Source organism: Lethenteron reissneri, chromosome 30 (assembly GCF_015708825.2).
Source record: "Lethenteron reissneri isolate LAM-NWPU_2019-01 chromosome 30, ASM1570882v1, whole genome shotgun sequence".
In the NCBI taxonomy this organism is placed as follows: Eukaryota; Metazoa; Chordata; class Hyperoartia; order Petromyzontiformes; family Petromyzontidae; genus Lethenteron; species Lethenteron reissneri.
In genome coordinates, this window is record NC_083808.1 from 11,990,054 (window position 1) to 12,016,528 (window position 26,475).

Genomic DNA, 26,475 nt, shown 5'->3' on the forward strand with positions numbered 1-26,475 from the left:
CTGCCACAGCAGTGTGGAATCTCCAACTCTGGAGCAGAGCTTGAACATCGCTTGTTTAAGCACGGCATTGCTGATTTTAAAACGATAGCAATGCAGTGAGAATTATAACGCACTGCAAAATCACAAACATCAAAAGCAACATATTTTCACTGTGTTCAATGATTCATGAGAGCAAAGGGATTGAGGAGAGAATGTAAAGGAGGCCGCTTGGGTCAAGCGATCACTTACATCCGTTTATTTTAAAGCTATTTATGGAGAAGACTATCTTTAACCTTAAAAAGTCCAGCAGGTGTTATCTTAAGTCTTGCATTCACCTATTGACCTTACATAGCATTTGAAATATGTGGATTTGGAGGATTTAAATAGAATCGACAGAGACAGTTCAATTTAGATTGTCACGACGATATATTCACGAATGTTTGCTGGGATTCCAACTCATAACCTCCTGCATAAGGAGCCAGTGCTCAGTCATTGAACCATCCCTCCCACACAATCTCTGCACCCGTTCAAGCGCCGCTGAGTGTATACAATGTGCGGTCAATACGCAAGGCTCGCGGGGTATGCGTTCGCACGTATTAAGCGGCCGCATTGGCATGCTGCCAGCGTGCCTGGATGGAAGAAGTCTCCAACCAATGCATACTGATGGGTGCGATATATATGGATTGGGGAAACAGGGTCACTGACTGAGAACCATGGCAAGATGCACGCGACGCATCTCTGTGATGAGACGCAACGATCAGAAGCGAACGCTAATGAAGGACCGCGTTCCGTTTGGCGAAGAGCAACAACGACAACCGCCAAAGTAAATCGCATTGTGTAGAATTAAGCACGAGAAGAAATCGCAGACGATGAACAAAATGAATGAGAAACACCGAGTTGAGAGCACGGCTGAGGGGCAGGAGGGTCAGGGAAACGTGTAGAAGAGATGACGCATCTCTACAAGTCGTGTCCAGATTATGAAGTAAAAGTACACAAGCACTTATCACAAGTCTGCAAGGTGTCCAGTATGTACGCATTTATGTTGAACTTCTTTTGCACCGCACTTGGCCAACCGTGCTAATCGGAGTACAAAACGCATGCAGGGTATTGTAATATCGGCACCAGCCTTTTGTTTAGCATTTAATGAGTCTGTCAAAAGTATTGATTGTATGGATTGTACGAGCAGCATGCTCATCTGCACAGTGACTCACTCGGTTAATTAAAATTGGGAACCATCAGGCAGATCAACACGTGGTAATGGCCAGCTTGTGCAATAGTTAGAGCAATTTACTGAAATTAAAATACATATCCCTGCCCCGGTAAACACCCAACCGAACATCGCTCTATGATAGTAGGTTTTTCCCCTTTTTTCTGGCAACAAAACAGGTGTAAAATGTTAAAACACCGAACTGAAACCTTTTACAAGGAATCATGTCTGCATTATCCACAATGCTTGTGGTCAGAATGCAAACAAAAAACATACTCTGATAACATATATATATAAAAAAGGGGAAAAACCTATATCATATTTTGGTACTGGCCAAGGAGGTCCCATAATGTAGATGCTCACCCCGAGCTCTCATTAATCTGATAGTGCGTTGTCTTTGGCGTCCTCTGGTCTAACACCGTTTGAGACGAGGCTCAAAAGAAAGCTGTCTCTGGTGTGGACCAATCAGTTTCAAGGATAATGCATATCACCACAAGCATTGTGGTTAATGCAGACATGATTCCTTGTAAAAGGTTTCAGTTTGGTGTTTTAACATCTTAACACCTGTTTTGTTGCCAGAAAAAAGGGAAAAAACCTATCATCATATTTTTCTACTGGCAAAGGAGATCCCATGATGTGCATCCCACCATGGTTAATAAAATCTGTACGACTTGGAGGAAAAATCAACAGTGGCTCTCTGACGGAGAAACTGGCCCTATCATGGGAGCAATATAAATAATGGTGTTAACATTTGAATGTTGTTACTCACCAAACAGTATTCTCTAACTCTCACACGGAGACAATGACCGAGATGAGCGAGGAACTGTCGACAAGCGGGAAGGGAGTCACACGGCGAGTCAGCTACAACAATTGCCCGAGCTCTGGTGGAGTCCACATTTTTTGCTGTACTGCCTTCTCTGGGCGAGCCAGGGTATAGCTCCTCCTCGGACGCCCCATGGGAAGGAAGTTTCGCAACACGTGTGTGCGATCCACCAACCATCACTACCTCCACAGTGCTGGATTACGGGTTGCTTGCGTAGCCACCGTTGCCTAAAATGTGGAAATTCTACCACAGTCTCAGGGTTGCCAACAGAGATGAGCACCATCTCGGTTTGGTGATAAAAATGTCCACTCATTTTTGCCAATACAACCTTTTTTTTGATGCCACAATTTATGAGAATAGTGGATTCTCTGGATGCTTGCTTAAGACCTGGAGATTTTGGGTTCAGGTAGTTTGCCCTGTTTATTTTTGTAAAATAATATTTCGGAGATGAAGATTTCACCGAATGTCAAATTTCAACGTTGGAAAGTTTTATACAATCATAATACACTAATTGGAATTTGAAAAATGTCTTCCGACTGAGCCCCGACTCAGGGACCATGAGCATTGCCCTTCAATTCGTGAACATATTTCATAGACACTCCACCGTATGCGGTGGTGATACACAGACACACTTAATAGAATGCAATCTCCGTTCCAAGAAAATACATTAGAAACACACACACACACACGTATGTATTAATATTTATGAAAATACGCCTGAAGTTACTAATGTGAGAGACACAGAGAATAACGGTAACGTACATACGAAATTAAACATGATGAACCATTATGGAATTAAATGTGATGAACCATTATGAATATGTGAAAATCTTTATCACCAATGTCTCACCCTGTACACGCTCTGCTGATACTTTACACACAAACCACTGGAATCCACAACAATTTATGAGCATGGCTGGATTTACGTGGTAGGGGGGGAGCTTTTGGGACCACAGCCGGGGGGCTCGAATATTGAGGGCCCCCCAGAAATATATCTCCCGCTTCGTAATGGTTGAAACGCAATACTGTGGCACTATGATACATCCTACAGTTGAATTTGGTAATTAGGGCCATGGCATCACTCTTTGTGTTATATCCACGACTACCGGTTATGGGCCACAATTAAAGTCGTTTGTTAATTTTAATGGAGATGTAGCTCTGCAATTTGTACATCACGTTTAAAACTTTAGAGCTGAATAAAGCCAAAAGCCAACAGCAGAGGAGTGTTCGGCATAAACAAAACTCGAATGGCCCGAGGCCTTTAGCAGGCATCACCCAGCCCTGGCTAATACGTGTAATTGCTCGATGCGAATGGATAATATATGGTTTAACGTTTATTGATTACGGCTTAAATGAGCAATGTTGTCCGGTGGCAAACACCAATGTACAAAAATATGAACGTATCACATTTAAAGTGGCAAAACTTATCACACGTCCAGATTATTACATTGGGTACCTATCAAACATAGGCATGTTTACAAACTATGCCTACTTGTCTCCGAGAGTCTGCACCAATCCACTCCATCGTCTCTTGCCGAGCAGTGCACAGTTTTGAGCCTCAACGGACCCCAATCGATGCTGTCTACAATCCACATGCCACGCAGATCCTGCTGCTGCTGCTGCCCGCACAGAGCAAACCTTGTGCGGTCATACGGCCAACGTGGTTTCACCGGGGTCTCTGACCCGGACACCTGGAACCAGCTACCGTCGGCAGTTCTTTGGGATCCCATGCTCGAGTGTGAGCTCGTTTTGTGACAGACTTAAAATGGCGTTGTTTCAAAGAGCCTACTCTGTGTGATCAACGCGTGGCATTCGTGATGGACTGGACGAACACGTGTGCGCGATAACAAGCGTTCAGAATTATTCGAAATGTAAACTTAATTAACGTGAATGTCGGTTGTAAAATCCTCCATTACCTCACGGGGAGACCTTGTTCCAATCATTGGCTGTTTGATATGCAACCACAAAGACAAAGATCCCCCTATAGCATTAACAGACTTTTGGGGCAAGTGCTGTTAGCGAGCACCTATGAAGATCGTCACGGAAGCCAAGTGGGTGGGTGACCAGCACCACGTCCGGGTGCCTTTTTCTCCCTAGTGGCGATGTTTACACATCGTAGCAGGTACTAATTTGAGGCTGAGTCGACCTTGCAGAGGACCAGGACCGGTTCAGATAATCGCCACTAGTGTCGGTCATTCGCAGCGGAGCGCGCTAACCGCTACCCCACCGCTCCCCAGCACCACACACACACAGACACACGTGTACGCACCCGTGCGCGCGTACCTTGAGATGCTGCAGCTCGCCCGTGTGCAGGCTGTCCACGTACTCCTGCAGCTGCACCAGGCCGTAGGTGCTCTCCGCCAGGCCCGTGGCGCGCTCCACCACCGCCTCGTACCGCGCGCACACCTCGCGGTTGAACCTCTCCGAGGCGGAGGCCGCGTGGCCGCCGATGACCGCCGCCAGCTTCCGCGCACGCTCCGTCAGCCACTGCGGAGGACACCAAGGGGCAGCGCCGGGCGGAAGCTAAGCACGATTGCTCTCCCCCGTGCCTTCACCTGACAAAACTAAATTTACAGTGATTTCCTACTCGATTGAGCATACAGCCCTGAGCCAGCGGTGACAATTCTACATTGCTATGACTTCAGTAGGGCTGCAGTGATTCGCACACTGCACTCTCAGCCATTCCTAGTCCCAGCAAACATCAGAGGCGAATCAACATCTTTACTGATCCTGGGCACTCGCCTCCACCAACTCACACTGATCAGCATGGTGAAATATGGTCAAACGACCTTCACAAGTGATGCACCTTGTGAGGATCTTCGTCCAGAAGTGAAATGAAAAAAGGGCAGCATATTATTTATATACTTATTGTGTGTAACAGATGAAAATATTTTACCGTGATTGCCACTTTAATGTTGCTGTTTGGGGTGACTGGGTGGCTCGGGGAGTTAATGTCCGTGTCAGATCACTGAATCCACGGTGATGAGATCTTGCGCTCAAAATTCAGGCAGGTGCCTGTGATTAAACCACGTTCTCAAGTGTGGTGAGCTCGCCGTCACAGTCTGTTTACCAATGAATCGACAAAACCCCATCAAATACATTTTTTATTTTTCACTTAAATGGGACTTGCGCATGGCAAATATGTTCAAGAGCTAAATGCTAATGTCGAGGTCTGCTAGCCGAGAGAGGGCTTCAGACGAAAAGTTTGTGTAGTTTGTCTGTTCCTCCTCCGTCGAAGGAATGCAGATTACAGTGATTTAGTATGTGGCCCATTGTTTAGTATGTGGCCCATTGTTTAGGTTACATGACCACAGTTGCACTGCTATGGCTTGTCATTAATTTTCCGTTCATAAAGGAGATGTGCGCATCGGCCTACTGATGTTCTGATGTGATTGACGGTTACACTGGTGTCTGTTTAGACAAAACAGTGAATAAAGAGACCGATAACATTGTGTAACAATTTGTTTTTGTTGCTGGGTAGTAAGTGTTATTTCCTAATTGCTTATGCCTCAAAAGTATAGAAAATGGCTATTATTTCCCACAAACTTTGCTTGTGTGACCAGGAGAGTGATATTTTTCAATTGACCTATTTTCCAGAACATTCCAGATAGATTCAGTGCTGAGTAAAGAACATTCTAGAACTATCCAGTAATATAAATAGTATAAATACAGGGGCATTAAGCCCACGAGTACAGTTTAGTTCCAGCTGCCGAAGTGGATACATATCTGCATTTTTCTGAGATGGCATCAAGAGGCTGCAAGCATCCGGCAGACGCATTTTGCTATGTCTGTGGCCAATTTATCAAGACAAGAGCGAAAAAGTACTCTGTGGAAGCATCTGCTAAGATGTGTGAGGCCTACAAGGCATATTTCGGCATGCCTGTCGGGGATAAAAACAAACCCTGGGCATCTCATTTCACCTGCGAGCAATACAAACAAACTCTGGAAGGTAAGATGGACAATTGTTGCTTAAAATTTTATGTTATAAAATTTGTAAAAAATTGTCAAAGTTTATTTTTTTTAATGTTTTACAATTTTCAATGTTATTAAAAAATATATATATCAAATATGAAAAATGTTGCGAGAATCTCTTACACATTAGTCATGGGTGAAATAAATGAATTTTTGTAGGATGGTACAGAGGGGAAAATAGAGCCATCAGAATCGCCTGCAATCAGAATGAGTGGCGCCTCTTCATTGACAGCTCATCCAGGGGCCTCAAAGCCGTGCTGCTCCATAATGGTAACAAGTACCCGTCTCTTCTCCTGGCTCACTCGATGCACCTCAAAGATTATTACAACAGCATCAAGACCTTGCTGGATGCCTTGAAGTATGATGAATACGGCTGGGAGGTCATCGGAGACTTCAAAATGGTGGCATTCCTGATGGGTCTCCAAGGCGGTTTTAGCAAGTTTCCCTGCTATCTTTGCCTTTGGGACAGCAGGGACACCAAGGCGCACTACCACAGGCGGGACTGGCCACAGCAGACCGAGTTCTCTGTGGGGAGGAACAACGTCAAGTGGGAGCCACTGGTGGACCCCCGGAAGGTGCTGATGCCACCACTACACATCAAATTGGGCCTTATGAAACAATTTGTCAGAGCTGTAGATAAGGAGTCGGCCGCCTTCAAGTACCTTCAAGACTTCTTCCCTAAGCTGTCTGAGGCAAAGGTCAAAGCCGGTGTCTTCGTCGGACCACAGATAAAGAAGATCCTGGAGTTGAATGAATTCCCCAAGAAGCTCACTAGTAAGGAGAAAGCAGCTTGAACAGCTTTGTCGCAGTGGTTCATGGCTTCCTGGGCAATCACAAGGTCTAAAACTATGTGGAGCTGGTTGAGACTGGTGAAGAACTACGGCACAATGAGCTGTAGGATGTCCCTCAAAGTCTATATCCATGATGCTCATCTTGATAAATTCAAGAAGAACATGGGAGCAAAGTCAAAGGAGCAAGGCGAGTGCTTCCACCAGGATATACAGGACTTTGAACGCCACTACCAAGGACAGTATAACGAGAACATGGGAGAATACATTTGGGGGCTGATTAACAGTATAATAGTAAATCTCGAAAAACTACTCACTTCGAAATCTTTTGTAGTAATTTTTGTATTACTTTAGTATAAATACATGTGAATTTTGATTCATATGTTTTTTTTCTGACTTGATGTGAACGAAAAGACACAAATTCGGCTGTTTTCTCATCAAAATATCACTGTCCTGGTCACAAAAGCAAAGTTTGTGGGGAATAATAGCCATTTTATATACTTTTTAGGCATAAGCAATTACGAAATAACACGTACGACCCAGGAACAAAAATTGTGTTACGTAGTGTAATGAAATGCAAAAATGTACCAAGCTGGAATATTCAGTGAGGTGTTAATCACACATTGCAAGCATAAGCAACCTTCATAATGAGTCTCAAAACTCGGTGATGCTTATTATTTAAAATATTGCATAATGCGAGAGTTAGTTTTTTTCATTGAAGAGTCACCTTTCGGCATTAGCCATCGATCAAAAGTAGCATCCTGGGAATTAGTAAACACCAAATCTCTAGAGCGCTTAATAAACCATCTTACATATGAGTTTTATTCCCCTCAGGTGCATGTGTGGCGATGATTATCTGCTGATCGAGACATAAAGGCAAGGTTCTTACCAAAAACAATCTCGATGATAAGGAACATTTGACAAAAATGAAGCACCGGGCTATTTAACTCCTAAGATTCACATTAAGAGCTCGGATACTGATACAGGCAATTAACTTATAATTGATTTTATCATTTAAATTATTCATGTCAAGTAATAAATATCACAGTTCAGCCACTTAGTTATTTATAAAATAAATCAAAGCTTGATTTCATAGGCTTAATTATTTATGCCTGACTGCAAAGGCAAGAGTGTTGATATGATCGTACTTTCAATGCATTTATGTTTTTTTGTGTGGATGAGGCTTTCTTGCAATATCTGTAAATGTCAAAGTGTGCTCAGCTGCTTTGGTTGCCCCGTCCATTATTTTCAAATTTCACAGTTCTATGACGGGAGCCAGCCTCCTCACTGGACAACTGCCGACTGCCCAAAAAGGTGCCATTCACTTTATTGCCTCTGTAGAGATGATGGACAGAATTGCAACAAGTGTGAGTAGAGCTTTCCAACTGCAGTGCCACGCCCAGTCTCATGGAAACAGATCATTTGGCGATGCTGCGTTGGCACCACAATTCACAACGTGCCATAAAGACGGGCCATTGGCCAAAACGTCGCCGGCTATATAGCGTTATTGACGAATGTATTGAGTTTCTTTTTTCTTTTATTAATCAGTGTTATAGACGTAATCATAAAAACATCAGGAAGGTTACACAAACGAGATGTACGGGGGCATTTCGTCCATCTGGCTCGTTCGGTTGTGAGTAGTTGCTCGAAGATTCTAGGATCTCATCGAGGAGTCTCTTGAAGAGTCCCAGCAGTGAGAAGCTGCCACCGCCACCACCACCGAGTTGCGTGGGCAGCTGGTTTGAGGCTCCGCCACCCTGCGCATGAAACACAACTGCCTCCCTCCTGGCCTCGCTCCACCGTGACCTCTACTGCTCTTCTTGTCCGTGTTGAGCTGGTTAGCAATCGTCATCCGGATCGACTTGGTTACTATTATTTATGATTTCACGGAACTGGATTAAGTCCCCACAGATTTTTCTCTCTCGACTAATATATCAGTATTTTGAGCAAATGGGTCATTGCAATCGATTGTTTCTCAGTGACTGGACATTTGCAACTCATGGTGCATAACTGACATGCATTTGTTACTCGATAAGGCTACATATCAATTGGAACCCAGCACTTGTGGGATATTTTGTCTACTTTTTATGAAATTCAATGTAAAGCAGTCAGATTGATTGATGATGCAGAACTCAGTGAATCACTCCAGCCACCCACTCAGCAGTGACCAGTCGCTTGCTGATCACTATTCTATTGTTACAACAACCGTTACTTAGAGCTTGCATGTTCTCCCCGTGGTCCCGTGGATATTTTTCTCCGGGTCCTCCGGTTTTTCCCTCCACATTTAGACACATGCTTTGAGATTATTTAGAACACATTCCTGCGGAGGGAGCTGGTAGGAACGTTGGGTTGCTCGGTCAATGGCCAGGGTCAACGGCAGCGTGGTGTATTCCGCAAATATGGGCGACTGTGAGGGCGGGCACAAGCCGTAGGTTAAACGTTGAGTTTTATAAGGGCACCACGGGGTGACCAGCCCCTCCCCACCCAGCCCCACCCCTCCCACCCCCCACCCAGCCCCACCCTCCCCACCCAGCCCCTCCCCACCCTCCCCACCCAGCCCCTCCCCACCTTCCCCTCCCCACCCAGCCCCTCCCTCCCCACCCAACCCCTCCCCGCGTCTATACCGTACTATATACTGCAGTATATAGTATAGACGCGTGTGATGTAAGAGAATAAAGTTTAGATGGAAGCATATTATATAATGTTTTACAACGTAGAAATGTTTATGTATTACTTACTGTTAGTAACTCAGCTTATTGTAGAGTATAGTAAGTATACTGATGATGCTATGTAGTTTATACTTTAGTTTGTTATGCAGTTTATACTTTAGTTTTTTACGTGGTTGTTTAGTAACTGCAGCTACATACTATTAACATTCCTTTCCTTTGTTAATGCTACCCGTGCATAATGCACGGGCATAGTATTGATTTGGAACCCCCCCCCCCCGCCCACCTCCTACGCATTTTCCATATGCTGAATTCCTCTTGATATGCAAATTATTTTGTTTAGGCGCTCTTCTTCCCACCTCCCCCCCTCTAACCCAGCTTAAATATACGCTCCAAGCTTGGTGGTGTTTCATTCTTCGCCTGAGGACGGCTGCTTGCGTTGTGGCCGAAACGTCGTGAGAATTGTTTTATTATGTTTTATTTTTATTATTTTATTACTTCCCTTCTACGTGACTTTACCGAAAGAACCAAGAAGATATAGAGGCATCGTCAGGGTCGGGATCGAACCTACGATCCCCTGTACACCGGGCGAGGTAGTTAACATCTCGCCACCGTGCCACCAAAGCTGCAGGTCACAACTCTTATCTTTCTGCTTCTTCCCTCGCACTGCTCCACTTTGGAATTCCCTCCCTATCCTTGATTAATGCGATAAAGCCATTACATTTGAGCTATTACACCTGCAATAGTGCAGTTTGTTGCTGGCTGATTAGCATTTTGGGCATTTTAGCCTGTGCTCAGCAACCGTGATTTGAACATAATACTTGGTAAGAAATGAAAGTGGTTACCGCATGAGGTGGAATCCCTGTTCCCCTCAAATGCTTCTGCATCCCTCCCCTTATCGCTACTCAACCAGGCCACTTGCATTGTGGCCCAATCGCACGGCTCACAAGCTGAAGGTAGCGAATTCAAATCCAGATCAGGAGTCGACTCAGCCCAGCATACCTCCACGGTCAATAAATTGTGAATCACTCTGATGAAACAACAATAGCTGTCTTAAGTTATGGTAAAATATTTTCAGCCAAAAAGTTGATTAACTCGGCTATGGCTGCGACCACATTGCTTCTGTACTGATCTCGAAATGCACACAAAAGTAAGAACTCCACTGTTTAATATTCAGGTCTGTGTAAGTTATAACCTAAAGTATACCTATTTTACATGAACAAAGTAATGTATTCCACCAAAATCAATTACTTACTTGAATAAATCAATTTCAATTATCAAACATTCATATATTAATATCAAACAATGAATGTCCTCGATTATCCTTTCAAATATTTATACCAAGTTGCCCTTATCGAAAATTTAATTAGTTGCATCAAGAAATGAACAACTAATATTACTTACTCTATTATTTTTACAGTAATCCATCCACATGGCATGCTATTTGTAGTATTCAACTCCCAATCAGCAGGTTGTAAGTTCATACGCAAAGTGTGGGTTGATTCATCCCGTGATACCAGCATTATTAATTGAAACACATGCCCCTTTGCAGGAATCCAAGCTATCATTCTGCTAAAGAAACCGGCCAATCCCATGCGAATGCGGAATATTTGCGACCGAGACTGTGCCACCATCAGTGGAGATGAGTGCCACTTGACGCTTGTTTGATCATGGAGACCCTTTGCTTTTATTGCCGGGCATTGGTGGCTATGCACGTGGACTGTCGTGCAGCGCCGTGGCTCGGCTGCGCCTGGCCTGTCGTGCAGCGCCGTGGCTAGGCTGCGCCTGGCCTGTCGTGCAGCACTGTGGCTAGGCTGCGCCTGGCCTGTCGTGTAGCGCCGTGGCTAGGCTGCGCCTGGCCTGTCGTGTAGCGCCGTGGCTAGGCTGTGCCTGGCCTGTCGTGTAGCGCCGTGGCTAGGCTGCGCCTGGCCTGTCGTGCAGCACTGTGGCTAGGCTGCGCCTGGCCTGTCGTGCAGCACTGTGGCTAGGCTGCGCCTGGCCTGTCGTGCAGCGCCGTGGCTAGGCTGCGCCTGGCCTGTCGTGCAGCGCCGTGGCTAGGCTGAGCCTGGCCTGTCGTGCAGCGCCGTGGCTAGGCTGCGCCTGGCCTGTCGTGCAGCGCCGTGGCTAGGCTGCGCCTGGCCTGTCGTGCAGCGCCGTGGCTAGGCTGCGCCTGGCCTGTCGTGCAGCACCGTGGCTAGGCTGCGCCTGGCCTGTCGTGCAGCACTGCCGAGGAAGCAAGAGTTGGTGGATCTCACACACTGGTGTTGTGAAACTCCCTTCCCATTGGGCGCTGCGGTGCCATATACCGGCTCGCCAGGAGAAGGCAGTACAGCAGGTGGACTAATCACCCACATGTGTAGTGACATCGCGGGATGCCACTGTGTAATGCCGGCCCTAGAGAGGCACGGCACGCGGTGTATTGACATCGCGGACACCACTAGGATGTGGGTGCAGTACCGGCCCTAGAGGGGCTCGGTGAGCGCTGATCGATAGCGCTGGATGGCACCACGCTTGGCGTGCAGTGCCGGCCCCTACAGGATAGGGTGTGGGAGTGCCGGCCATGGAAATGGGGTTACTAAGGGCCGTGGCACTCTAATTGACCCCAAAGGACACGTGACCGGTTAAGTCTACACAGGGGCCCCAAGTGGGGGCTAGGGGTGGTCACATGTCAGAGTCGAGATCCTGCTCGAGGATTCTGGAATGTGGTCGTGGCCAAGGGTGGAGCCGGCCACGCCACAGAGGATATAAGCCGGGTCGCCCAGAGGGACCGGCGCTGTTGTTCATCCTGAAGAAACCTTCGTCAACGTTCTACGTCCTACCGAGTCTCCAACACGTGGACCTGGACCCGAGATGTTGGTCCTGGTCCGTTGTAGCTAGTCACGTTGTGATTAGTGCAGCTAGCCTGGTGGTCACTACCATAAGTTGTCATTCTGTGAAGGGGCAGTTACCTAGTGTGTTGGTGTTAAATAAATGTGTTGCCTCCAAGAGTATGTCTGGGACTCATTTGAACTCACTACACATTTATAAACACTCAGAAAATGGCTGACATCTTAAAATAAAAATACAACGGCAGACCCTCCTGAAAAGATTCCTTGGGACTCAGTGTGACTTTCTTGAATAAAAAATTCATGAAAATGATGTTGCGATAATGATGCTGCCGTGATTGAATCGTTAGTACAATGGACTTGGTGTGCAGTGGTCGCTAGTTCAATTGTCTGGCGTGGCAATTTAAGCAATGGGAACGTTTTGTAACTCCCCCACCCCTCTGCACCCTGCAGTATATATGGATACACCACGGGTTACTCGATCAGTAAGGCTGTGTGTGGTGGGGTAAAGTGCGGGTTGTTCCCACATTGTCCAAGACATCTAGCCACTGTGGAAGAGTAGGCCAAAACGCCATCGAGAAGGGCTCTCTAGCCTTTCTGGCAACAGTTGGACTTTTATTTCGACATGATTTATAGACTGGGTCTTAACACAATAAATCCAATTACCTGCAGTTTTGACACCAAATTAATCAGCAATTCGACTGATTTGAATATTGAAATTATTTAGGTCAAGAAAATATTATTTCAGGTTTGACATGGGAATTGGATGCTAGACTGAGGTCTTGTCTTTATAACTCACGTTTAAAATCTTGTGACAGCCTTCAATTACATTATTGGCTCTAACCTCGGAGTGTGGTAAACCATTTCATCACAAGTCAATACACAATCTGTGGCCTGGATGAATTTCCTCCATCCCTCAAATGACTCTCACTTCAGAAAGCTGTCATCTTAACAAATGAGAGCCCTGGATCTCATTGAGTTTATGATACATTAATAAATACAAACAATATCTAAGCACCTCCCTGCTCATATGAGCACAGAGCGGTCCTCACCTCCATCATGTAGAATTTAGAAGTGAAAATCCCACATTCTTATGACAGAAGTCCAGTCTCACTGTATGACCTCATGTTGCTTTACAGCTGGTGGTACTCCTTTTCAAGGATCCATCGTTGAGTCTGAGCCAGTTTCGCCTACGTGTTAAACGGACTTAAAAGTATTGTTCCAAATAGCTTCCTCTGTGTGATCAGTTCGCATTTGTGATGGACCGGACTCATAAGAGTGTATAATAACAAATGTTCAGATTTATTGACTTACGATGTTGTGAACCCTGGGGTAAGTGATGAGTTGACCGCCATTCAGCACTTCAGCTCACCGCTTTAATATTTCAAATCGAGCACTACCCAGCCTCATTGTGCGTACCTTTAAATCAAAACAATAATATTGCCAATTGTCCGAGAAAGCTGAACGAAGTTTCAAGACTCGTTTTCAGGGAGGATTTTGCGTTGGGATCTTTTGCCAGTTCTTTAAGGAGTGTTTACGTCTTTTAAAGAAAACCGGAATACCCGGAGAGAAAACCAAGTACATGTAGGAACGCCATTCCAAAAAACCCATACTGATAGGTCAGCAACCTGCATTCACGACCACAGATAGCAAAATCATATTTTGTAAGTCATAGAATTAAATAAGTACTTATATCAATAACTCAATTACATTTTGATGTGAACGAGGGACAGTTTTCTGCTTCACCTAGAATTGCATAACCTTTCATTGACGATGTTTCCTTCAACACTCTAATTATGAAAACCACAAGGCAATAATTCATGTTACCAATTCATCAGTTGGTGAAATCAATAGAGGATTGCATCCTAAATAACATCTGCTGAAAGATCATCTTCAGCACAATCTACTTACAAACATATTAAGTCACATTTCACATATCAACATTTCTTCAGATACTATTCCTCACTAAAATAGCTATGAGTTGCTATTATCTATAAATGTATTTACTAAATAACAATATTCAGATCATCAATGGGTTAACTTTACAACCATTACTAAATGCACATGTCATTATTCGAACTTACGAAGAGTAGCAAGTTGGTGGTCTTAGCCATAGCTGGCAATTAATTTACAAAAAAGCCACGATATTTCACTTGCCAGCTTTTCCCTAAATTGAATCGGACGAGCTCTGGGCGACACGCCGAGGTTGCTTTTGCACAGCACGAGCATTGTCTCGACATGCGCCTTCAACTATTCCGTCGGCCGAAAAAGACCCCAGCACCACCCAATAGCGCGAGACGCGGGGACCCAGTGGGCCCCCAAAACAGGAATAGGACTGAAGACCCGACGGGGGAACAGCCCTGGTTTGTCTCTCCTGCCTCGTTGACAGTGACGACCGCTCTCAACCGCTGATTACTCCCCAACACAACACGCGTACTCTGGTGGTACACGCAGACATCACTCAGCTACCCTAGTACAACACACGTACTCTGGTGCTACACGCAGACCCCACTCAGCTACCCCAACATAACACGTGTACTCTGGTGGTACACGCAGACCCGACTCAGCTACCCTAGTACAACACAAGTACTCTGGCGGTACACGCAGACGTCACTCAGCTACCCTAGTACAACACGTGTACTCTGGTGGTACACGCAGACGTCACTCAACTACCCTAGTACAACACGTGTACTCTGGTGGTACACGCAGTCTCCACTCAGCTACCCCAACACAACACGTGTACTGTGGTGATACACGCAGACCCGACTCAGCTACCCCAACACAACACGCGTACTCTGGAGAAACACGCAGTCTCCACTCAACTACCACCCCGATGCTGTGGAATGGCTGACAAAATTAAATAAGCAATTGTAGCCTCTTGCTTTTTGTATAAATTGCCAAACGAAAGAGGAGGCGTCGTCCAGTGTTTGTAAAGACTGAATAAATAAGAGGGCCCATTGAAGTGACTCCAGCAACAATGTTGTGCCATCAGTGTCTGACACCACGTGGCCATATGATGCTCCGATAGCCGAACACATTTTAGGGACATTTCTGCAAAGTGTGCTTACGAGTGCGTGCAACTGACATACAATAGGCAGTTGAATGGCAATAATAGTTTGCATTAAAAAATAACAATATGTGTGTACCACTAATTTGCAGCGTAGATGTGAGCCACACACTTCACAAATGTGGTTAAAAAAAGTCTCATAGCGAGCATCTTGTGGGGAGGCCTTCATCTACTGCTGGAATGAGAATGGTTGGATGTCTTTATATAATGTTAATTTACAGTGTCATGAAAATCAAATACTAAATTAAGACAATCATTCCCCCGGAATGACTTTAAATTGTGGCATTAGATGGTGCAGTAGGCATATAAGTCGGTTAACTATCCTACAATGCACTCTCGTATTTTTATTTATTTCACAAAGGTAATCGAACAATGTTCATTGCTCTATAACCTCGCGATGATCAGTCTGGTTGCAATGAGACCACATTCATCAATATGCAGTCGATTTAAGGTGTGTGGAATAGCTCTCAGAAGAGGTGCTCGCTTAAAGCACCAATCCCAATTGTGTATCTATGTCTCACAAAGGACAAGGTACTGAGGTGAGCACCGGTCTCATCTGTGTTGATTGTCAACACACTCTAAAAGGCATTTACTTTAGGCCGAGTCAACCTAAGGGAGTAGAATGGCCATGGTCAAATTGCCACCGCTGTGCTTGGCCAGAAATCTGGGCTCTATGGGATTAGAGTGCAATCACTAACGGCCATGCACCACTGCCTGCACACAAACACAATGGCAAAGATCCCCCGTGTAGCCTTCATAGACTGTTGGGGCAAGTGCTGTTAGCGAACGCCTATGAAGGCTGGAACGGCACACGAAGGGATGGGTGGCCAGCACAACACCCGGCCGCCTATGCCACCCCAGTGGCGATGATTTTAAACGCCGCACCAGGTACTCATTTTGGCTGAGTCGACCGAGGGGAGCCCCAGGACCGGTTCAGATAATCATCCCTGGTGTTGCCCGTGAGCGGGAATAGATCTCGGGTCACCAGGTTTATTGCACATAAAGACAAACACACACGCACGCACTCGTATATACCCGTACGCACACCAATACATTTATCTCCTGGATAAACACGCGACTCGGGATGTGTATTTTTTTTTAAGTCAAATGAAAGGCAGTAGGCATTGGACACTGGCCCAGCTGGTGTCAGGGATCTGGCAACAGCTCCAACAATAAATAGGGATGAATCAGAAAGCTCCGCTGGCCATCCATGCTCGATGGCTACTCTAAGAAACATCGCTGCAATATTTAAACATAACAATACAACCACACTGGCTGGCCCACGACAATTCTCCAGCCCGTCTCAGAATGTCTGACAAGCTGCCTTGATTTTCTGCACAAGTAAAACAAGGGAATGGATTGGCAGAGGTGGGTTGATGAGAGATGCAGTCAGGTTCCCGGAGAGAGGCAGTTAATACTTGAGTGAGGCCTTTAAAGGACGATTCGAGAGCTGCAAGTGTGGATGGACATGGCTACAGAGTTCCAAACAGCAGGGGCGACGAGGGATAATAAGGGGCCTCCCAATGCGTGGGGGTGGTAGCCGACCGGGAAACCGGGCAGGGGGTCTTGAATACTGGCGCGGACGGCTCGCGGGGAAGAGTAGAGCGAGATGACAGGGGAAGAGTCAAGTGGGAACAAGGCCACAAGGATCTTGAAGACGTTTCGAATCAATCCTGCAGTCGATCCAGGATTGAATTGAGAGCCAGGAGAGAAACCGAGAAGCGGTGGTGGAATGTTTAGGTAGTTGCGGTGATTGGTGTCGAGTCTTTGTGGAGTTTCAACTGAATGGTAAAAAAAAAACTACATTTTCTGAGATCAGTATAGACAGTTCCTTGTGACCTAGACATTTTAACCAGGCCTGGACGAAAAATGTAATTTTGTTATAGTGTATTTACACATATATATACATATATATAGCATAATACTTATTATGCACTCACATTTTGCTGTGCATAGCACACGTGCTGTGCATAGCAACATTTCTTACCCACCAAGTTGTATTCCCCTTTTTTGTCAAACAAATAACTTTTTTAACGACGTAGCAAACCTATTTGCAGCTACGATTTGCTTGTGGATACCACAAAACATCATTACCTATGCAGATTGGTGCCACATTAATAGTGGGAAACCAGACAGTTTAGAAATGATTCTGGGAACAGACATACACATACATTTTTAGAATTATTATGTTTTGGTGATGCTGCTGCTGCATTGGCAGTGGTTCACAAGCCCAATTAGAAAAGAAACTTAACCACATTTGTAAATAACACTACGTGGCCTTGCTAGGAAAAAAATGATATATAATAGACGGTATTTTAGGCAATGGCCCATCTTTCCTAGCACATCAAATGTCGACGGTTAGAACCATGTGTGCCATGAGGAAGGGCCCTAGCACGAACCCTCACCTATTAAAGATTGCTTTCCTGATTAGGCCACTTCAGTGTTATTGACGAACGTGTTGAGTATTTCTTTTTTACAAGTCAAAAATTATCACTTCGGCTTCTATCACATCGCAATTGGGCCCGGTGTGCGCTCGCTTTCGCCAAATCTGTCGCGCGTTTGACGGCAATTGCCGCAATCTTTTTGGGAAATTAAACGGACCAAAGGATATTCTGAAAATTGGGGTTTACAGCGAGTGCTCATTATCTAGCATCGAACTCCGCGGTGAGGGGATGTGTTTATATATAAAAGGACAATGACACAATATTTCATTATTTTAACAGCCCCCCCTTTAGAGGGCAATAAGTGAGGCCCTCTGTGCAAAGAGTGAACGCAATGGAAGCTGAATTGCCTCCCCTGCAGAGTGCACCCACTGCACTCTGGGAATTGGCACGGAAATAAACAATTGCGATGCACAAGTTAGCTGAGGTCACCCCACACACAAAGTATGAAACATTCAAGGCCTGCATCACACGTCCCCTCGTCTGCTAAGCATGCGCCCGCAATGCTGATAAAAGCCACCGCTAACGAAGCAGCATGTCCTGGTTTGCACCGTAATCGCAGAGGTGTTGGACAAATATATCCGGATTTTCCTCGGGTCAAGGGTTACATATAGATTGCCAGCACAGGGAACTGTATTGTTAACTCTACAGAGACCTTCACAATATATATAAAGTCTGATCCAGCGAATTAGAAGAGTATCTGTTCGGCTGTCTACGCGATTTCCCAAGACATGCGTCTGTGTGTGTGCAAGCTTCTTTCTCCTCTTATTCCCCCCCCCCCTGCTCCCACCAAAAGTGACTGAATATTGACAAACACGGGTGCATTAAAACCAAGAATGGCTGTCAATAGGACAGCGGGATTTTCACCGCTGGCTGCTGCTGCTGCCAACGACATCATCATGCGTGCACTCGCCTCAGCTGCGCGGCCGCCGCCGTCGTAAGCAGGGGAAACGGCGAGCGAGGTTTGGCCCCGGTGATTTTTTTTTTACTAAAAAACCTGTCGCAGAGACGAGCTGACACAGGGCCACGCGAGCGTTCGCGCTTGAATAAAGACGGAGAACTGGGGGGGGGGCGGGAAGGCTGGAAGGGCTGCATGCGAGCGAGGATGATTGGAGGAGCGTGAGCCATCTCAGACCTTGTCGCAGAAAAAAAAATCAATAACCACGTCAAGCGTGACCCTGTGGACACTGCAGAAGCCCTAAGGTTTTGTTGTGGTGCTGTGGCTTTCTCTTTTTTGGGGGGGTTGGAAAGAGGACGGCACTTTTTTTTCAAACATCCCATCCATATGGAAAAGTGTCTGTGCATGTGCTTGGTCTTTCTCTACCAGGTGTGTAGCGGTGGGGGGGGACAGTGCAGCGGTTAGCGCGATGGGGTACAAACCCGGCATTGACCCGAGTTTGCGGCCAACGCCAGTGACGATTGTCTGATCCGGTCCTGGGTCTTCCCTAAGTCGACTCAGCCTCAAGTGAGTAGCTGGTGCGATGTGTAAACATCCTCACTGGGGAGACATTGGTTCAAGGCACTCAATAGAGATGATTGCCATCCATTGATCGTTTTGAGCTGGAAGACCTTTTGACTTTGACTTAGGAGTCAGAGCCCGATTGCCACCCTCTCGTTTGTAGAGATGAATTCCAACATGTGGCAATTGCTCAAAAAACGCATTTCTTTTCTTAAATTGGACAAAATCCGAATACCAGCAGTAAATGGTCTACTCGTAAGAATAACTGCAATCAATAAACTACTCTTGCCCAAGAATGACCTTACCATTTATATTCAAAAATAAGCCTAACCATTCACTGCTCAAAAGAAGCAATTGGGCAGCACTTGGTTCTGTTGGAGATCCTGAAGCAGTGGTGGCAAAAAATCCCTGGACATGAGCCGGTCCATCCATAGGAGAACCCATCCTTGCTCCTCGCATATTGGTACCCATTTCATTGATTACGGATATACAATGGGGGGTTTGACCACAGCAATGCCCGACTAGAACTTTAAACGGGGTTGTTTGACCTCATTTGTATGTATGTTGAACTTCGTTGGCGCTGTATGTAGCCAACTGTCAGCATGGCCTGGTGAAATATGGAGCCCAGGGTAGCCAAGGCCTGAGATTGAACTCGGGTGGCTGGGTTCCCAGCACAGTATACTAACCACTGCGCCACAATCTGTGCCTGTGCTGGGTGACAAAAGTCAACAAATCAATGTGTTTCCATGCTCAGAAAAGTATGGGTCAATGCTCATCTCTATTGGATGGCCTAAATCAGTGGTGAAAATTTCCCACAAAGTGGTGCTCATTTGATTAGCCATGAAGGAATTATTGGCCAAGTCAACCCAATACCCCAGAGTTGAACTTGCATCCTTCCGAGCGTCGAATACTCCAATGATAGCACCACTCGATCTCGTCAAGGAGCATAAACCATCACGCAGACGCCTTGACACTGTTGACAGAGGCTAACAAATGCCCTTGGTAAGGGATAGTAATCAAGCAGGCATCTGCATATCCATGGCACAGTAAAGTTGGGTAAGTGCAACGCAAGATACGTTTGTGATGACCTTGGAAAGAAGAAGAAACAAAACCAATGAAGATGTTTAAAAAAAAAAAATTGCAGAAAGTAGGCCCATGGTTTTATGACCTGGTCATTCTATTAAATATTACGGCATATAAATGAAACCGGCAATGCATCGCAGTGCGTAACGTCATTAAAAAAGGTTTATGTTCAGAGGTGGTAAGTGACAGAAGCAACACTTATGCTAAAAATAAAAGAAACATCTTGTTTCATGGCGGAGTGAAGGAGCGTTTACGTAAGCGGCTGTGTTCATATATATATATGCAACTGTGCGTGTTGCACCGCTGCTATGGGTCACACGAAGTTCACAGCTTCTCGGGCTTTTTATAGACATCTGAGTTCGCTTTCGCCCCCTCCTCCCGCAAACCCCCCTTCAAATCCACCCTTCCGAGCGCAGAAGCGAATTGACTAAAAAGCTGATTCCGGGGAGCCAAGACGGCAATAAATTCAGCGAGGATGAATGCAGTCGAAGGAGGGCAAGGGATGTGGATTTGGCTCCCTCTCTGGCCGCAACGTCACGTGTCGCGAGAGATTACGCAACGGCGGCCCCGAGCGCAGAGTGGTGGCCGTGCAAGCTGGCCGGCGGTGGGTGGACGCGTGGGGGATGAGCGAATGCGGGAGGTGATGGGATGGGGCCACGCATCGTCGGGCTCGCGAGGAGGGGCAACGCGCCGCTGCTGCTGCCGCCGCTGCTGCTGCACGACCGCGGACCGTGCGGAGAGTGGGAGCGGGCGGGCGATGTGCTGCCGAAATACGGAGCGCGAGCGCGTATTGTGGATTGTGAATTCAGAGTTTGTAGGTGAATATTTGAGATGTTAGCTGCAATTGTCAAGCAAGGTTTGTTGCATTAATCGGATGACTTCGTCCAGAATCGGAAAGATGCGGATGAACGTTCTGGTCAGATGTTGACTCAGCCAATTATCCCTAGAAGACTGATAAAGTGAATACAATGTTGTGGGTAGTAGTTACCACCATTGACACCGAGATGTTAACAGCGATGAGAAATAGCGTGAGAAAAGTGTGGGTTACACTGTTGCTGTTCGTCATCCACCACATCCCAACTGTGTTATATGAGAGTCACGAATCGAGATGAAGAATTGTCCATCTGAAACTCGTACAGTCAATCACAAATCACACGACGTCAGAGAAGAGGCAAGGGAAAATGAGACTGCGTCGTTTTCTTAGAGTCACTTCAATCAGCCTCTCTTATACAACACTTCATACGCAGTACAGGAGGTTGAACATGTAAAAGATAATACTCATTTACAAATTGCAGCCTTCATAGCTATGAGTATCCGAATTAAGCAGGGATAAGCCAAAAGCAAAACATTATAAATCATTTGAGAGTGAAAATAAACTCGCAGTGTATCCTTTCAAGCGGTAGAAATTCCCCATTAGCATCGTCAGGAGCAGCCTGCCGACAGAACTGCTGCTGATCTCCGACCCATCAGCGAGCCAGGTGTGACTGCGGTTACCGAGTTTCACTCGCAATGAGGTCACAAATTCAAATCCAAGTCAGGGATTCACAGAACCCATTATCTCTTCCGTGTCGGTAATATATTTACACAATTGGCTTTATGTTTAAAAAAAAAATGTGTGGGTGCATCTTATAAGACTTGTGTGTGTGTGACCAGATCTGCACTGCGCTATGAGCACAGCGACCCGAGTTCGATTCCTGCTCACGGCCAACACCAGTGACGAATATATGAACTGGTCCTGGGCCTCCCCTAGGTCGACTCAGCCTTGTATGAGTACCTGGAGCGATGTGCAAGGACTGCCACTGGGCGACAAAGGTGGTCGGGAATGGTGCTGGCCACCTCATGCACCGTGCCGGTCTCCATTGGTCCTCGCTAACAGCACTCTCCCCGAAAGTCTGTGTAACTTTATTGACACCGGGTACATGCCTGGGGTGTGTCTTGCTTTTCGGCGGTATTTTTATAAACCTAAGAAGACGGTAGATCTTGAGCCAGAGGCCTCATCTATGCTCGAGTGGTCCATCTAAACCATTACTTATTCTTAGGTGTTTTCGGTAAAGTCACGTAGGTAAAACATCTAAATTAATAAAAATAATAAAATAAAATAAAAACGTCGTGATCTTTATTTTATTTTATTATTTTTATTAATTTTGATTATTTACCTACGTGACTTTACCGAAAACACCTAAGAATATGATTCCTCGCAGTCACGAAAGCTTCAAGTCTAGAATAAACCATTACTTGTTACAGACCGGCCACAGTAGAGGGAATAGCCCTCGTGACACAACGTGAATGACACCCAGAAATCTCCCTGCTCAAACGCGAGTGAGGGAGGTCAGTAGTCGACAGCGCTAGGCTCGTGGCTTTAAAAGACGCCTTTCCTGTGGTGGGTATTGTGCGAAGCAGAAGCCGCTGGCATAGGAACGTACGCAAGTGTAAAAAAAAAAAACTAGAAAGATTTTAATTTGACCAGATAAGGCCCGCTGAGCTATGTCGCTGAGCTATGTATTGAGCTATGGACATTTATAGCAGCCAAAACACTCCGAACTTACGTTTATAAATGTGGCAGAAAACACCGGAGGACCCGGAGAAAAATCCATGCGACCACGGGGAGAAAGACACGCAAACTCCGACTATACAGCAGGCGTCAGGGTCAGGATTGAACCCACGACCTCCTGTATACCAGATGAAGTAGTGAACATCTCGCCACCGTGCGACCCTCCCCCATGTGCCACGTGCATGCGCAGTGTCACCTCGGCACGTATCTACGAGCGCAGTCCTCGTCGGCGCGAGAGGGTTAAACGTCTAAGTTGTCAGTTTAACACGTGGTAGGCTTTCACGACCAATATCATGCGTAAAAAAGATTTTTTTTGGGTTAGATCACTTAAATATGAATGTGTCGTTAAATCCACCGTCACCCGGCACTGCCAATTAGTGAGGTTTGTCGCGTAAACAAAATGTGCCAATTCATTACTACTTCAGCACACCCGTGTGTTGGAAAGTAAACCCGCAATATTTACAATCTGAGTACAACAATTCGCTGGTGATTGCAACCAACCTCATCATGCAATTAGCCAGACTGTGATGAACCCCTCCTGTAAAGGTGATGTCATCACTGCGAGCCTATCAGGTGTGAAGACCAGAGGGGTGGAACTAGGGGGGGGGGACGGTGTTCACGTGGGTCATGTATAACGTTGTCATGTACGGTGGTAGTGACCGATCTCTACGAGCGTGGCACCTGGTTGAGCGCGGAGCAGTCGAGCAGGAAGAGGCGCAGGGGCACGGCGGTGGGCAGCGACGAGGCGGCACCTGCCAGCGCGCGCAGGCGCTCGATCTCGCGCGCCGACGCGCCCAGGTTGGGCGGCTCGCGGCTCGTGAGGGCCTGAGCCCGGGCCTCCGCGCCGCCGTTCAGCAGGTACGCGAAGCGGCCGTACACGGAGCGGTACCTGGCATGGGGCACGCCGACATCATCGTCGTTATTGCTGACCTCATCATCGTCGTTATCGTCGTCATCAGCGCCGTCATCATCGCCATTGACGTCACCATCATCGTCATCATGGTCATCTCCATCGTCATCATCATTGTCGTCATCATCGTCGCCATCGTCATCATTGTCATCATCGCCGTCGACATCGCCATCGTCGTCATAATTTTAAAAAGGATTCGATTGACACATTGTTGACATCGCCACGATCAACATCATTACATCATCAATGATCAATCCCCTGCTGGATGAAGGCCTCCCAAGCTGTCATCACTTCCCACAATCTTGTGATGTGACAATGCACCTGGCACCTGCACATGAGCTGATTTCATTGCTCCATCATCATCCTCCTCAAAATAACGGGCTGATTCATGTTGTGGTTGAAACGTGGTTATAATTTATGAACAGCATTAACATGGTACAACGTATATTTGTTTAACCAATGTAGTGGTTTTGCACCAAACATTTTTTTAAAATTGTCTCTCTTATTATTATCACTACACTTGTTAACCCAGGAAAGCCTCACTGAGTCTCTGAGACTGTTTTCCGTGAGGGTACTGCCAAGTTTTCGCACAAGGGGGCGATGTTGCTGCTGTTTGTAATCCCAATTGAGTAATTTGCAGGTATTTATTTCTATATCATTGGGCTATTTTGGTCAATAGCAGCGACACTACTTGCTTATGTATTAACTACGGGAGGAATCCTGAGAATCCAGAGGAAAAAGATGCAGGCAGAAAGGTGCCCGAGTCGGGAATTGAACCCAGGTCCTCCTTGCTGCCGGGCACCCATGTCATCTTACGCAACATCCGAATTGTCTCCCCGCTCAAATGAATGTGGGGCAGTACTCTACCTATTTCACTAACTATTGTTATTTTACCAGATAAGGCCCACTGTGCTGCGTAGCTCTTTTTTAGAAGCAACCTGGCCATCAATGGCAGCTCAACGAAGTGGTTTATCACGTGGATATTTTAATCTTATGGTGGGACCACGGGGTTCCGAATAAACGGGGTCCCGAATTAGCGAAAGTCAAATTAATTTATCTATTTTTGGCGACTCCGTCCCACCGTGCACATAAACGCCACGACCTACCAGAAATCAATCCTCTCGTTCTTCAACAAGAAAATTTGCTGAAGTCATAAACAAAACTTTGAAACTTTGATTAGCGCATCATGTAGAGCTCGTCGAGAGGAATAATTGCCGTATCGTTCGCCTTCAATAGACATAAAATGACGTCGTAACGCAGTTTATGCGAGACCGGGGGCTTATGGGACCCCGAGGTCCCGCCATGAGGTTCATTTATTGCAGCAAAATACTCTGAACGCGCGATGTTGATTCTAAATGTGGAGGGAAAAGCCGAAGGACCTGCAGAAAAATGCACGCGACCATGGAGAGAACATGCAAACTCCGAGTATACACGTGTCAGGGTCAGGGTTAGGATGGACCCCACGACCTCATGTATACCAGGCGAGGTAGTTAGCATCTTGCCACTGGGGTGCCCCTCAACTGCATTACAAGTAATTGGCTTTAACATCACACTCTTTAAAATATATATATATCTAAAAATGTAGTTATTAAAAATTTCATTTCAATTAAATTCCAAACCCAAGTTTGATGATCAACAGCAATAATAATTAAATTGTACAAATTCCAAACGTACCAAATTATGCTGTCATTTTAAAGCAAACCTCGCAGTTGGACAAATGTTGCCTAATTTATTGGAATTAATTTTAGAGTTGAATAATAATAATAATGCTATTAATCATGAGCATCAAACGCAAGCTTGTTACAAAACATTTAATATTGACTCATGACACCAGTGAGGCACATGCTTTGCTTCCTCATCAGAGTAACGACTGAAGCCTAAGCACAAGGCCAAAGTCTCGTATCACCGAGCGTCCAGCAACAGACATCGGCATTGAAGTTGCAATGGATAAGAGGTTACTACAATTGTTGATTTGAGCAAGGGTTATAACGCTTTGGGTTCAAAGAGACCGTGGAAGAGAATTTCAAAGTGGAGCAGTGTGAGGAGAAGACGCAGAAGGAAAAGAGTCGTGACCCACAGCGCCGTGGTGGAACACGGCGCTGTGGAAGGGACGACGCGGTCAGGTCAGTAGACGGAATCATCAACACGGGTGGGCAGCTAAATATGAAATAAGCTGCAGGCCAGTGAATGGCCAGGGGCTGCTAAAAGTATCTCTCTGTGGTTATATACACAATCCGAAGTTTGGCTCGACTGTCAAAGGAAGAATTGCGGTAAAAAAAACATTCAGTTTCCATGCCCTGGATGCTGAGAGCACAGCTAAAGCGTATGGTAATCAGCATGCAAAGACAGAGTCTGATAAATGCTGTGCAAATAAATACACAGCCAAGGCTACGCATTGGCTCAGGGGGGCAATGTCCAAGCCATGATTATGGGATGGCACTTCTGAGACGCCGAGTTTTGAGCAAGAATTTTGGACAGACATAAATTGGCATTACCTCCCCCCTGGGTAACAAAAATAAAAACAACCCCACAAAAAACTCTCATGTGAAGTGAGTTTGATGAGCACTGCTGAGTCAATATTAACGGCACAAGCCCTCACCCCTCACAAGCATCCTGTACAAAAGCGTGTGCTTCACTCAGTGGCAGCTAGCTTCAAGGATATACAAAAAGTGGCATCAGAAACTGAATTAAAAACGCATTTGAC

The 26,475-nt window shown here is 46.0% G+C and overlaps 2 protein-coding genes across 2 annotated transcripts in view; one reads left to right on the forward strand and one right to left on the reverse strand.

Annotated features, from left to right (window-relative positions):
* Positions 1 to 26,475, reverse strand: part of LOC133349529 (dynein axonemal heavy chain 3-like) — a 622,240-nt gene that overhangs the window by 467,874 nt on the left and 127,891 nt on the right. Inside the window, 3 exon segments of the mRNA XM_061563065.1 lie at positions 1,956 to 2,009; positions 4,293 to 4,496; positions 23,543 to 23,750. Coding sequence (XP_061419049.1) covers positions 1,956 to 2,009; positions 4,293 to 4,496; positions 23,543 to 23,750 — 466 coding nt within the window.
* Positions 5,705 to 9,379, forward strand: LOC133349530 (uncharacterized). The gene is made up of 2 exons (XM_061563066.1): positions 5,705 to 5,958; positions 6,141 to 9,379. Exons 1-2 carry the CDS (start codon positions 5,751 to 5,753, stop codon positions 6,773 to 6,775), a joined length of 843 nt encoding a protein of 280 aa, XP_061419050.1. The 5' UTR covers positions 5,705 to 5,750; the 3' UTR covers positions 6,776 to 9,379.